At 46.5% G+C, this 15,295-nt stretch overlaps 1 protein-coding gene across 1 annotated transcript in view; it reads left to right on the top strand.

Annotated features, from left to right (window-relative positions):
• Positions 1–15,295, top strand: part of RAB6B (RAB6B, member RAS oncogene family) — a 69,942-nt gene that overhangs the window by 39,524 nt on the left and 15,123 nt on the right. Inside the window, exons 3-5 of the mRNA XM_033212640.1 lie at positions 12,987–13,040; positions 13,260–13,365; positions 15,055–15,166. Coding sequence (XP_033068531.1) covers positions 12,987–13,040; positions 13,260–13,365; positions 15,055–15,166 — 272 coding nt within the window. The remainder of the gene's footprint in view (positions 1–12,986; positions 13,041–13,259; positions 13,366–15,054; positions 15,167–15,295) is intronic.

Genomic DNA, 15,295 nt, shown 5'->3' on the forward strand with positions numbered 1-15,295 from the left:
AGGAAGAGGCCTGAATGTGCCCCAGGTTTCTGTCTGGACATGCTGGAAGAATATCAATGCCATTGACAGAAAGAAAAAGGAAGACTCCAGTGGGAAGTAATGATCAAACAGCCAAAATGCTTGAAAATGGCTGTTCTCTGAGGCCAGCCTGTGGGAGACTGGGCAAATCTAGATTCCTAAAGCCCTAAAACTGGGTGCGTTTTTCTCTAACAGAATGTAGGACGGAGGCAGAGTGCCAGAAGAAGGGGCCTTTTACCCACAGAATCTCAAATGCCATGTGTCCCCAGCACCTGGGGGAGATGGGGACAGGATCTTCTGCCCTGGTAGAGGTGGTCAGAGTGAGGGCACATGCCGAGGAGAAGGATTCAGCATGTCCCCTATGCCTCAGTCCTTTTTTTTTTCTTTTCCCTTCGAAAAGAGGCCTGGGTTTAAGCCCTATGTTCAAGTCCCACTTCGCTGGGAGACCTGGGCCAAGCTTTTCAGTTTCTTAGTATTACTTTTTTTTTAACCTGGAAATTATTCAGATGGAATTTAGGCCCTCTATCATCTAAACCAGTGGCCTTCAACTTTGGAAGTAGGAAGGTAATTAATTTGTATTTAAACTATGGCTCACAGAGGTATTAAAGTCGAGGTAGTAGAAAATTATGGGCCAAAACCACTGTTGATACAAATGTGCATTACTCTACAGAAAGAATGATGGCAACCCTGCAACAAACCAAGATGATAATGATAAAGTGAAATGAATGATAACTTTCCGCAGTGTCCTGACCATCCCTGCATGTGCACTTGTGCTGTGCTTTGCTGCTCTGCCAAATGATGCTTGACCCCGTCGACTTCGGGCAGAGCACTGGACTGCAGTCTCGGTTACCCCTAGCAACATGAGGATTTTTTTTTGTATTAATAGAGTGGAGTTTCATTTTTTTGCAGACATTATGTTCTGGGGTCACAATATGAATTGACACTCTTATGTCATGAAATCTGAATGCCAATCACTCTGGCAAGATGACCCTGCCTCAGAAACCCACTGGGGCACCGCAGGTCATCCAGGTGTTCCCTCTGGACATTGAGCCGGCAAAAGATACTCCAGGTGTTGGACTTTTGAGGGCATCTAAGAACTTACTTATGGTAACCTTCAAAATGAATTAGGAAAGATTACTAAAGCCTGGAGCAGAGATCTGCATCCTGAGTCCATTCCACTTATTAAATGTATCAGGAGCTAGTGGTGGGCTCACCCAGTACCCATTGGCAACCTCCTACTCCCTCGCTTGACTACTTTAGACTGTAAAAGCTAAACTTGGCTTTCCCAGCCTCCCTAGAGGCGAAGGGTAATGGTGTGACTCCATTCTGGCCAATAAGACACAAGCAGCAGTCTGCTTGGGGGGAAGGATTCCAGGGAAGCTCTTGCTTACTTCTTCTGCCTTGAATGTGGATGTGATGTCTGGAGCAGCAACAGACAGTCTGCACAAAGCTGAGAACCCATGGGCCATGACAGCAGAATGGAATAAGCAGTAGTCCAGGGGCCTGATTTATCACCATGCAGTGTACCAACCACACTGCCCAGCCTCTAACATCCTTTCTTTCTCTCTCTCCTCTCCTATGCCCTCCTGTCCACTTCTTTGTCAGCACATGCAAATTAGAAATGTAGTCCCCTTCTAGTACGGAAGGCTGATGAACAGTGGCATAAATGAAGGAGAGTTTTAATTTTGTAGGCGCAAGAGGTCATGTGGTTGGCACACTGAGTGGTGCCACCGCCAGGCCCCTGGACTACTGCTCTTTCCATTCTGCAGTCGTGACCTGTGGGTTCCCATCTTCGTGCGGGCTGGCTATTGCTGCTCCAGACATCACATCCACGTTCAAGGCAGAAAAAGCAAGAGCTTCCCTGGAATCCCTCCCCCTCCAGCAGGCTGTTTCCTGTGTCTTATTGGCCAGAATGGAGTCACACCATTACCCTTCGCCTCTAGATAGGCTGGGAAAGCCAAATTTAGCTTTTACAGTCTAAAGTAGTCAAGCGAGGGAGTAGGAGGTTGCCAATGGGTACTGGGTGAGCCCACCACTAGCTCCTGATACATTTAATAAGTGGAATGGACTCAGGATGCAGATCTCTGCTCCAGGCTTTGGTAATCTTTCCTAATTCATTTTGTAGGTTACCATAAGTAAGTTCTTAGATGCCCTCAAAAGTCCAACACCTGGAGTATCTTTTGCTGTAAGAGTTGAGGGGAGGGCTGGCACACATGGATCCATTTGTCACCCTTTGGGAGGCCTCTCAGGGAGCTTCAGGCCACACAACCTTCACATATGGGTGGCTTTTGAAGGGACCCACTGATATTGATGAAATTTAACCTTGTTTAAAGTTTGAAGGTATATGTTTTCAAACCACAGTCAGGAAATAAAAGAGCAATCACATATTTAAATTGGGTGGTGACTAAAGTACAAGCCACTCTCCATTGGGAGAAAAGTGGCCTCCAGGACCATACAGACTTTGAAACTGAGGTGTCTGGAAGAATGCAGGTAACTGTACTGTGGCCTTCTGAGCCAAAATCCCTTCCCCCAGGGCACATTACTGCGCTTCTGGCAAGGACATGCCCAGCCTATTTGCCAGAGACTGCTGTCTCATCTCTCCAAAGCACCCACTTGCCAGTCTGGATCCTGAAGTTTCAGCAGGCTCATTTGCAAGCTAATTTGCATGACTTTACCCTGATACTTTAATCTAATGGTTAGTGGTGCAGAGCACAAACAGCAACTTCATTGTCAAAGGCTTGTCATGCCCAGCTGCTTTCTGCCACTTATAGATGCTTCCCCAGCCCTGGGCCCAGGCCTGGCCAAGGCTAAAAGAAGATGCACATACATGCCTTTTCATTATTTCTCTTCCTGAGAAGAGAATCTTGAGTCAATTTATGCAAATTACCATGCAGATTTCCATTGCAGACTTTATTACTGTGTCTTGTCAGAATGTGGATACAAAATTGTATTTCATAATAAATGCACATAGCAAAGAAGACTTCAACAAGTGCCTCAGGAAACCTCTCCTTCCTCTGGGATCAGCAGGGCCAATGGAAGCTTCTGTGCAGAAGGAAGCGTGTAATGTACTGTCATTCTGCACTGTATGTCTGAACCCCTGTAGATACTGTTTAATACCACATTCAGAAGAAGATAAATGTGGATGCAGCTATGAAATCCATACTCATAAGGTTCCTCACATTTTGCATAAATGAAGTGCCTGCCCTTTCTCATATGCAGTGCTATTTGTAAGCACAAAGATACTAAAGGAATAAATAAGCATTGCCAGGTTTGGAGCAATCTAATCCCAGCAGCGTGCAGCTCAGCCTTCTCAGAGGACACGGTGCAGTGCAGGAGGTGCACCCAGCACAGCCGAGGAGGGAGAGGAGGGTCATAGGGATTGTGGACTGGCTGGCAGGAGACTCCCCAAGGACAGGCCTGCTGCTCGTGTTGTCATGATATCCTGTGTTTACATCCCTGTAAAATAGTTACCAGCAAAAATAATTTGCTTCATACCTCACAAGAGAAAATGAAGTTCAGAGAAAGAATGCTTTGACCAGGAGACTCCATGGCAAGCTAGAAGAGGGAAGTAGTCTCCTTTAGAACCCAGCTCTCTGAAGGTCAGCCTTTCCTGAAGCTCTGGGAATACTCAGTTATTGGGATGTTTATAGGGATTGCAACCACAAAGGTTCCTAGGGCAAAGAGTTTTAGTTTCTCTGTTGAGATTTTTAAATCTGTGCCTTTATTATGAGCTTATTTTTATATTTGAGCATAGTTATATGAGCTATTTTTAAATACTTGCCTGCTATTTTCAACATCTGGGTACCTCAGAGTTAGTTTCCATTTAATCTCTTTTTTCTTAAATATGGCTCACATTTTCTTCTTAATTCATGTGACTAGTAATTTTGGGTTATACATTATGTTAAAACTGTGGACTCTATTTGTTCCTGTGAAGAGTGCTCTTGGTTTTAGTGGGCAGCTAAATTGTCTGGACCCAGATTCTCAATTCTCCCCACTGTGGTAGGCAGCAACTGAAAGTTATGTTCAGATTTTTTTGTTTGCCTGTTTTATTTTGTTTTCAGTCTTAGGTAGGCTGCTGCTTAGGGTCTGCTCGGGTCAGTCAGAGATTTGGGTAGCATTTATATGCAGAATTTGGGGTCACCTCTCTGTATCTATGTCACTTCCAGGATTTTCCACACTTTCTGGCTGCTGTAGTAGCTTTGCAGATTGTTCTCAAATTTCTCAACCAGTAAAACTGTCTGCCTTATTTGAGGCAATAGATGATGTCAAAGAGCTAGAAATTTTCTAGTAACTGAGGCCCAGCCAAGGCCCTCTTAAAAGTTCTTGTTTTGGCTGGGCGCGGTGCCTCAAGCCTGTAATCCCAGCACTTTGGGAGGCTGAGACGGGCAGATCACGAGGTCAGGAGATCGAGACTATCCTGACTAACCTGGTGAAACCCTGTCTCTACTAAAAAATACAAAAAAACTAGCCGGGCGAGGTGGCGGGCGCCTGTAGTCCCAGCTACTTGGGAGGCTGAGGCAGGAGAATGGCGTGAACCCGGGGGGTGGAGCTTGCAGTGAGCTGAGATCTGGCCACTGCACTCCAGCCTGGGCGACAGAGTGAGACTCCATCTCAAAACAAAAACAAAAACAAAAACAAAAAAGTTCTTGTTTCTATTCTGTCCTTAGAGAGCTGACTTTTCTCTTCTGGCAAATGAACTTCATCTTAAGTGGGCTCTGCTGAACTATTATGGCTGATGACCATAAGATTATGACAATAGGTAGCCAGATAGTATGTGACCCCCAGGAATATTCAGTGACAGCTTCAGGACGCATGACAGGTTCAGAAATGAAGGGATTTCAGGAAGGAGAGGGAGTACAACTGAATAGTCAAGAGCAGGGACTTTGCACTCAGGGAAACTGATACTGACACCACTGACTGTGTGACCTTGGTTCTGAGTAAGCCTTGCTTTCTTCTGTGAATAGCACCTTCTCATGCATAAGCATCTCCCTCTTGTCTCTCACCCCGTACAGGGCATCTGCCACTCCTGGGCATCACAACCTTCCCAGACTCTGATTACAACAGAAGGCAGTTTGCAAACTTTACTGCACAAATGAGTTATCTGAGGGCTTGTCTGGAATTCTGATTCCCAGAGATTGTGATTCTGTCTGTCTGAGTGGAGCTCAGGAATCTACATGTTTAACACACTCCTGATGTGATTCTGATGCAAGTGACTCATGGGCTACATACTGAGAGTCATTGAATCAATGGCCAGTGGGAGAGATTGATCAGTATGAGATCTTTCCAGTTTAACAGAGAAAGTGTTAAATGAGGGGCCCTGGACCAACCTGAGGGCCCAGAAAATGATTTGTAGAAGAGCTGAGTCTTGAATTCCGGATAAGTATAAACCGTGTGGAAGAGCATTCCAGAGGAGGGAACAGTATTAGAAAAGGCCCAGACACACAAAGGAACTTGTTTGTGAGGAGTTCTGTACAGAATATTATTTCTAAAGTATAAAGTGCAGGCTGGGCAAGGAGGGAATGAATCCAAAGAATGCCAGGGACAGGCCCTGAACAGCGTTATAGGCCAGCTTGAAGTGTTTGAGCTATTTCTTAGAGGCAGTAGAGAGTGATATGATCATATTAATGTTTCAGAGAAATAACCCTGTGCAATGGTTTCAATGTCACCATCAAAACTCATATTAAAATTTAATTGCCATTGTGACAGTATTAAGAGGTGATCCTAGAAGGATGCAGCTGCTTAAAAAAAAAAAAAAGGTGGAGCCTTTAAGAGTTGATTAGGTAATGAGGGCTTCACCCTCATGAATGGATTAATGCAGTTATTGAAGCAGTGGGTTGATATCCATGGGAGTTTGGGCCCCTTTTTCTCTCTGTGTTCACTTTCCCTTCCACCTTCTGACATGGGATGACACAGCACAAAGGCCCTCCCCAGATACCAGTGCCATGTTCTTGGACTTCCCAGCTTCCAGAATTGTGATAAGTAAATTTCTTTTTAAAATAAATTATCCAGGGAGGCTGAGGCAGGAGAATGGCGTGAACCTGGGAGGCGGAGCTTGCAGTGAGCCAAGATCGCGCCACAGCACTCCAGTCTGGGAGACACAGCGAGACTCTGTCTCAAAAATAATAATAATAATAATAATTTTTTAAAAATCCAGTCTATGGTATTCTGTTACAGCAGCAGAAAATGGACTAAGACATCCTGCCTGCTACATGAAAGATTAATTACAGTGGAAAGCATGAGGGATAGTCAGGAAGCTGTTGGTGTTATTTAGGTAAAAGAAGTTCAGTGTCTAAACTAGGGCAGTGGGGTTGGGGATGGAGAAAAAGGGAGCTCGGTGAGAGCCCTTAGGAGGCCAAGTAACCAGTTCAGTATTCATTTGATGTGAGGGAACAGACAGCAAGTAAAGAGGAGCAACTCAGGAGGGCTTTCAAGGTTCCAGAGACATGGGCGCCCTGGGTGGTCAAGGTGCCATTTATTGAAATAGGAAAAATAGCAGAAGCAGATTTGGAGGAAGATGATAGGCTCTTTTCAGAACATACTATATTTAGTCAACTGTCTAGTGGATAATTAAATGGGATTTGTAGTAAGTAGCTGGATGCATAGATTTGGGGCTCAGAACAGGGGTAAGGCCTGGGTTATAGATTGGGAACTGATCAGTATATCATATGTGAAGCATCGAGAGTAAATGAGTTCCCCTTGAAACAAAACAGTAGGAAATGCCAGCATTTTAGGAAAAGAGAGGTAGAAGATCCTACAAGAGAACAATAAGGAACAGCAATTAGAGAGACAGGGAAAGCCAGAAACAAGTAAAGTCATGGAAAGCAAAGAAGAAACAGATGCCATAGAAGAGGAATGGTCAGCAGGGTCAAGTGTGTTGTGTCCGGCCTATGCAGTGTCCTCATGATGTGGTGATGAAATGGCAACTGATGACCATAGCAAGAGCTGTGAGCAGAGGGACAGAAACCAGAGTGACCTAGTTGAGAAATGGGTGGGCATAGAGGAAATGGATACAGTGGGTTTGAAGTCCTTTTCCAAGAAGCCCATTGAGAAGAGGTGAGAGATTGGCAGATGACTAGAGAGCAACTTAGTGAAAATGAGGGATTTTTCCACTCAAAGATGTGAGAATCTTGAGAATGTTTCTTGGATGAAAGGAAAGAGTGAGTAGAGAATGAGAGATTGAGATACAGAAGAGAAAGGAGATGGCTGAGAAAGCATCATCCAGAGAAGGCCAGGGCCAAGAGGGCCTAGGAAGAGGCTTTCTTTAAACAGAAGAAATAACAAATACTCAGAGCCTGGAGGCGTGTGGGGATAAGTCTGGACATATGTAGACAACTTTGCAAATACCTTTTGAATCTTGACTGCAGTCTCAGCTGTGGACATTTGACAAGTCACTTAGCATCTCTTGTATTCCGTTTTCTTAGCAGTGACACAGAATACAGAAGAGCCTAACTCATCACATAGATTTATTGTCCAGATTAAATTAAGTAATGTATCTAAAGCAGTTAGTACAAGAGCTGGGAAATGATGAAGTGCTGAGATGTTTAGTTGTAACTGTGGATGTCATTGTTACTGTGATAGGAAGCAATCAAGGACAAGTAGCATGTTTTTATATTTGCCCATAGATTTGCCATTTCTGGTGCACTTGTATTCCAGCCTTAAAGATTCTAATTTCCATCTACAAAATTTCTCTTTAGCCTAAAGCATCTCTTAAAATGAGTGCTTGCTGGTGACAAATTATGTGACTTTCCCTTATGTGAAAATGTTTATGTTTTGTCTTCATTTTTGAAGAAAATTTTCACCAGCTATAGAAATCTAGGCTGACAGGGTTTTTGTGTGTGTGTCTTGTTTTATTTTTTAAGCAGTTTAGAGATGTTATTCCCTTGTCTTCTGTCTTCCATTATTTCTGATGATAAATCAACTCTAATTCTTACCATTATTCCCTTGTATGTCACGTGTTGTTCTGTTTTCTGGCTGCTATTACGGTTTTCTATTTTTTTATTTTCAGCAATTTGACTATGACATACCTTGGTTTGGTTTTTTACAGATTTACCCTGTTTTAGGTTCACTGAACTTCTTGGAACTATGGGTTGATGTTTCTAATTAACTTGGGGGAAATTGGGAGCTATTGTCAAGATGGTTTTTGCTTGCATCTGTTTCTACTGTCCTTCTGATACTCTAGTTGCATTTTTTATTTTATTATTTTTGGGGGGATGAAGCCTTGCTCTGTTGCCCAGGCTGGAGTGCAGTGGTGCGATCTCAGCTCACTGCAACCTCTGCCTCCCAGATTCAAATGAGTCTCCTGCCTCATCCTCTTAAGTAGCTGGGATTACAGGCGCCCGCTGAGATACCCGGCTAATTTTTATATTTTTAGTAGAGATGGGGTTTCACTGTGTTGGGCAGGCTGGTCTCAAACTCCTGACCTCAGGTGATCTGCTTGCCTCGGCCTCCCAGAGTGCTAGGATTTAGGCATGAGTCACCATGCCCGGCCTCTAATTGCATTTATATCAGCTCACTTCATATGGTCCTAGGAGTGCTTGAAGCTCTCTTTATTTTTATTGCATCATTTTTCTCTCTGTGCTTCAGTTTGAGCAATTTATTTTGGCCTGTCTTCAGGTTCACTGAGCTTTCCTCTGCAGTGTCCTAGCTACTGTTGTTTAAATCCAATGCATTTTTATTTCAGATATTATAATTTTTAGTGTTAAAAGTTCCATTTTGTTTTGTTTTGGAATTTTCATAAATCTCTTGACAGTCACCCATTGTTTATTTAAAAATTTTTTTTACATATTTATAAGAATTTTAAAGTCTTTGTCTACTAATTCAACATTTGGGTCATGTAGGGGTCTGTTGAGCTTTTTCCCTTGATTATGGCTTGAATTTTCTGTTTCTTCACATTTCTAGTCCTTTTTTATTATACAGTGGACCTCATGAATAATAAGTTATAGTCCTGGATTTTGTTACCTTCCTCTGAAGAGTGTTGTTTTATTTTAATAGGCAATTAAATGATGGGCAGTTAATATTTTTTAGGGAATGGTTAGTTATCATGTATTGACCTTGTTAAGACAGATGTCTTCATCCATTCAGATTGCTATAACAAAATAGACTGGGTAATGTATAAGCAATTGACATTTATTACTCACAATTCAGGAGTCTGGGATTTCCTTCCAAGATCAAGCCTCCAGCAGATTCTGCATCTGGTGAGGAGTTGCTCTCTGCTTCAAAAATGTCACCTTTATGCTGTGTCCTCCGTGGTGGAAGGGACGAAAACTGTGTCCTCACATGGCAGAGGGGAGCCAGGGCATTCCCTTAAGCATCTTTTATAAGGGTACTAATCCTATTCAAGAGATCAGAGTCCTCATGATTTAATCATTTCCCCAAAGGATGTGCCTTTTAATACTGTCACATTGAGGATTAAGTTTCAGCATTTGAATTTGAGGTTGCAGGGGACACATTCAGACCATAGCAATAGATTTATTTTGGTTTTCTCTTAGTCCTGTGGTGTAACCCTCAGTCCTGAGATGATCTTGTTCCTCCCAAAGCCAGCCTTTCTGGTGTTTCAGTGGAGTCTGAGGTGTTTTTGAAGTTCTTTTAATTTGATGGGACTGGGGAGTTTCTTCAGGAGGCAAATTGATTTAATGTAGAATCTACCTAGTTCTCTTCCATTCCTTCAGCGATTGTAACCTCTGCATACGTTTTTGTTTTGTTTTGTTTTGTTTTTTTCTTTTGAGCCAGAGTCTTGCTCTGTTGACCAACCTGGAGTACAGTAGTGTCACCATGGCTCACTGCACCCTCAGCCCTACCAGCCTCAAGCGATTCTTCCCCCTCAGCCTCATAAGTAGCTGGGACTACAGGTGGGCACCACTGCACCTGATTATTTTTTATTTTTTATTTTTTATAGAGGCAAAGTCTCACTATATTACCCAGGCTGCTCTCAAACTCCTGGGTTCAAGTGATCCTCCTGCCTCAGCCTTTCAAAGTGCTGGGATTACAGGCATGAGCCACCGTGCCTTGCCTTGTCCTGCTTTTGATCATTCTTCAGTGCTTGCAAATTGTTATTTCTTGTATTTTTCCAGATATTAAAATAGTTTTCTATGGGAGGGTTTGTTTGATACAAGCCACTCAGCCATTATTGAAAGCAAAACTTAGGAATATGTTTTTGAGCAGAGCTGAGGGCTCAGTTACACCCAGAGACAATGCCTATGCTTTGGCGCCATCTCCACAACTATGGAAGTTCTTCAGTGGCTCAGTGGCCTGGTCAGATGGAGATTGTGGCTAGAACACGTCTGAGGGAGTGGACAGTTAAGGGACCAGAGGTTTCTCTGATGGGGAAGCTGGAAGTGGGAATTAAGAGAGAGCTGGAGAAGATGGGATGTTGGCCTCATTCAGGTTCCTCGTTGCTGCCTCTGGTCAAGCTGTTATGGGATGTGAGAGAAAGTATGTGGATGTTCATTAATGGTGTTTATGATTATGGAGGCCACTGGGTTGAGCTTTGCTGGGACTTCATCCAAGTAGCACAATTCCTTGTTTCATTTGGTGACTTCTCTGCCCTTCATGGAAGCAGAAGTGCCTTGTGACATGTGAGGTGTGATGGGGTTGTCATCACTACAGTTACCAGTAGCATTGCCATCGGGTGCCTACCTTTGAGGGATACATTTCTTCATGGTTCTTTGCTTGTCAGTTAGGCTATAGTTAGGCTATGTTAACAGAAACCCAAAATAACAGTGGCTTAAACAAAATAGAACAATCTGAGCAGTCCAGCGCTGCTGAAGTAGCTCCTCAGGGTCAGGGAGTCAGGCTTCGTTGATGTCATCGCTCCTTTGTCATCCTCATCTGGATGGTCCACTATGACTCATCCCCACCAGACAGTGGGAAAGGGAGCAGCTGTGGGTACCCCTTGCCCACAGAGGACCTGTCCCCAAATATGCCTGCATCACCTTCACATCCCATTAACCAGAATGTAACCACCCAGCTGCAAAGAAGGCTGGGAAATATGGTCTTTATTTGGGGCAGCCCTGAGTCCATCTGCACACCCAGAATTCTGTTACTATAGAAAGGGAGACTACATACTGGGGACAACCAGCAGTCCCTGCCACCAGACCTAAGCTCATACACCTGGTTTTCTTTCAAGGGTGACTCTACAAAAGGAGCATGTCACTCCTGGGGAGCCTGTTGAGCATTGAGGAGTTGAGAGACTTCTACCTGCTATGTACATTTCTCCATAAGGGAATCAGAAGACAAGGAGTGTCAATCTAACATACACCTGTGAAGGAAAAAGTCTGCATCCACAAGCACTGGTCATTGCAGATTTGTCCCTCGGTGGCTACAGTATGCGAAGCTGGGCTGGAAAGAGCCCAGGTGCTGCCAAGGTTGCAGCTCTGATCTTCCCAGCCCTGCTACTGATGAGTGAAGTCACCCTAGGCATGTCCCTTAACCCTCTTGGTCTGTTCTTTCATCTCCAAAGTAAGGGATTGATTGGGTTGTATCTAAGGTGTTTGTCTAGTGCCCTCGTTCTAGCATCATATGCTCCAGAACATAGAATCACCCTCCATATCTTTGTGTTATGAAGCAAGCTTTCCAGAGGATGCAGCCACCCTCAGTCCTTTGTGGAACGATTTGGGAGTGTGACTATGTAAACATGCACACTTGTGCACACACATTGGTGCACACCTTTGCATTCAGCCTCGGGGGCCTGGAGACATGACCTTTTCTATTTTCTTGGGCTTCCTTTGGTTTTGTTTTTGCAGTAGAAAATCATGGCATTCCACACAATTAAACTTATTTATTAAACTTTATTTCAAAGGACTTTTTCTAATTTTAGAACTGTTATATGTTCATTGTGGAAAGTAGAGAAAAGTGTAATGAAGGAAACAAAATGCACTGTCACTATTCAGACTGTGATGCTATTAACACTTTAGCAGATTCCCTTCACTTCAGTGTCGAAGAAAACATGAAAAATACTCATGGATCTACTTGAGTTAATCTAATTGGGATCACTCGCCACATGATGTTTTATAACCTGTTTTTTTTTAACTGGATGACCATTTCCCCAAATCCTTAAATATGTTTTCAAGAATGTGATTGTTAACAGCCGCCAAGGATTCTAATCACATGGATGTACGACACTAGGCTTATTCAGTGCCCTGGACATTTGGGCTGTGTCCAAGCCTTTGTTATTGATTACATAGCAATGATATCTCCATTTTACATTGACAGCATCTCAGTCCTTCTGACAGGTACTGGGTGCATGTGAGGCCCAGAGAGGTTGGTGGCCTGCCCAAGGACACACAGAATCCTGGCCATCTGGCCACAAGACTGGCTGCCTCTCGCAGGTGCCAGGGCAGAAGAGGCATAGGTGTGGCACAGGGGAGCTGGTGACAGCTTCCAACGTTTTGGCTTGAGGAGAAAAGAGCCAGTGGGGCCTCCCAGCAAGAGGCCACTCTGGGTGGTCTGCAGTGCCCGCACCTGAGAAAAGCCATGCTCCTGTTTGCTCCCACACAGCAGCAAGCTGCCTGCTCCTGCCCCCTGCCTCCCACCCTCCCGAGGCCAGTGTTGAGCCCAGGCCCATGCTTTAGGGCAGCGGGAAGAGGCTTTGGAAGCTGCAGATTAGTCTGTAAGGGGAACAAGGCAGGGAGGCCAGGTGGGGAGAGCAGGATATGTGTGTTGAGTGGCCTGAGTGGCCTTGCTCCTGGGGAGGCCTCCTCACCACGGTGCTCTCACTGCTCCCAAAGCACTTTCCCTCTCCAGAGAGGATCTTGCCCTATAAAGGCCACCCCCATCTTTCCTCAGCTTGATCCCTCAGTAAGAGGGCCGCTGAGTAGTGGGTGGAGGGTCAGGGAGAACAGAGCATGGCCACGTTAGACCTGACATGGCCGTCCCCTCTTGCTGGTTATGCCAGCACCTGCGGTCACCAGGCTTTTGCCCCTTTGCATGAGACCTTTTGGGTTTGACTGTTCTGTGCTTTTCTTTAACAGGCAACCATTGGGATTGACTTCTTGTCAAAAACCATGTACTTGGAGGACCGCACGGTGAGCACCAAATATTAGGACTGGGAGGGACAGGGAAGGTTCCTTTGGGCTTATCCCCTAGGATCTTTAGCTGGTCACCACTGAGAGCCCCTGCCGACACTGGGGACTGGAGCTGGTGGTGCCAGCATTGCAGAGCCCAGCTCTCCCAGTTCCCCGGACCAGGAGGACCTCACTGCCCCACTGACCCATCTGCCTGTGGTCCTACCCTCCCTGAAACAGGTGCGACTGCAGCTCTGGGACACAGCTGGTCAGGAGAGGTTCCGCAGCCTGATCCCCAGCTACATCCGGGACTCCACAGTGGCTGTGGTGGTGTACGACATCACAAGTGAGTGAGGGTCTGTGCCTGAGGGAGGGTGGCTCATTGGGGGTTCCAGGGCCCAGGTGTGACCGTGGCCAGGCCTGTGTGTATGCGTGTGTGTGTATGCATGTTTGTGCACATGCATCTGTGTGCACACGTGTGTGCGATTGCTCCCTAAATGCAGAAAGGCAGGGAGCAGTGGTGAGTTGCCTTTGAACACCAACATGTTTTCCACTGCCCCCCACCCTCCTGCAACAGGCAGGGTTTTACAGGGCCAGGTTGGCCCTGCTCAGAGCAGGGGCCAGCATGTGGTGTGAGCAGATGCTCACAAGGTTGGCTCTGCTCCAGCCTCTCTGCACCCTCCCTCTCCCTGGCTGTCAGAAAGCTCCCTAAGGAGCTACTTCTGTATGTGTGTCACCATGGGAGAAGACGCTGGTCCCTAGGTCAACCCCGGCCCAGCAGCTGTGGGTGCAGGACTCCCTGGGAAGGTAGGCCAAGGGGGTCTGGAAGCGCAGTAGACTGGTAATCCTTCTCCAGCACTGTGGCTCTTCAGGCCAGAGCAGGTGTTCTTAACAGGACTGCACAGCCTCGAGGGCACACAGGGCCAGAGGTGGGGGTGGGGGCGGGGGCAGGGGCCGATGCAGAAGCCAGACCTGCAAGGCTGGTGTAATGGAACACACCTGATAATCCCTCAGGGCTGTGGTTACCGTGAAGTGGGCGGATGCCCTAGGTGCTGTCCACAGCCCTAAAATCACACAAGGAAGCATGTGTGACCCCACGCTGGTGCATGCCCCCACCACCCATCCTGCTGCCCTGGCTCTGCCCGCCACCTCTGTCCACCCCTCTTCTGACTATAGGCCCCATCCACACCTGAGGGCAGGTGGGAGCTGGGCCCACAAGGGCCTGAGTTCACATGGCCTGAGGCGCATCAGAAGGGATACGAGGCTGTGTGAAACTGCGGCTTCTGAGGACAGCTGCCTCCCTTCCCCTTGGGTGTGCAGGCTGCAGAGTGGTGGGCTTTGCCTTATAGCTGCTCTGCCCTGCAAGGCTTGTCATGGCAGCTGAGGGAGGTCAGGCTGCCAAGAAGTGGCCTTGTCTCTCCTGGATTTTTGAGTGCACCTGGCTCCCCTTACTAGTCCTAGGGCCACCTTTCCCCTCCTCTCACTTGCAGAGCCTGAGGGTTCTCTTCAGAAATCCCTCTGGCCTTCCCCTAACTCTCCTGAGCTCCCCTGGTGGGGAGGCCACTCAGTAGGGTCCTTCTTTCCCTAGAGGCTTCTGTGTCCTCCTCTGCCCACCCCTCACTGTTTCCAAACTTGCCAAGTCGTGTGTGTGTGTGTGTATATATATGCACACACGTGTGACCCAGTTCTCACACTCCACTCTGAATCCCCAGACTCAGGTCTGACTCTCAGGCGGGCCCCTAAAGCCACTATTTCATGTAGCAAATCATGACACCATGATCTTCCAGATGGGGCAATTCCTCTCCCACAAAGGGCGGCTAAACAGTGCAGGCGGCTCCCAGGGCTGCAGGGCAGGGCCTGGTTCCCTCTGAAAGGCCCTACCCGGCTGATCTGTGTTGACTGAGCTCGCACCCCTCCCTGGGTATCTGAGGGCACATGCTCACCCTCCCTCCTGCTCCTGGCTCACACATCCCCTTCCCATCTCCTGCTGGTGGCTGGTCCTGGCTTTCAGTTTTTCCTCACTTTCTGCCTCCAGATCTCAACTCCTTCCAACAGACCTCTAAGTGGATCGACGACGTCAGGACAGAGAGGGGCAGTGATGTTATCATCATGCTGGTGGGCAACAAGACGGACCTGGCTGATAAGAGGTAGGTACAAGGGCACGCAGGTGCAGGGTACCACCCTCCACTCCTCTCCAGCTGCTCCTGGACAGGGAGCTCTGGGATGCATGGGTGGTGCGTCTGTGCTTCTGACCATGCATCCAGAAAAGGTCCCTT

The sequence above is a fragment of the Trachypithecus francoisi genome, unplaced genomic scaffold (genome assembly GCF_009764315.1).
Source record: "Trachypithecus francoisi isolate TF-2019V2 unplaced genomic scaffold, Tfra_2.0 Lachesis_group0, whole genome shotgun sequence".
In the NCBI taxonomy this organism is placed as follows: domain Eukaryota; kingdom Metazoa; phylum Chordata; class Mammalia; order Primates; family Cercopithecidae; genus Trachypithecus; species Trachypithecus francoisi.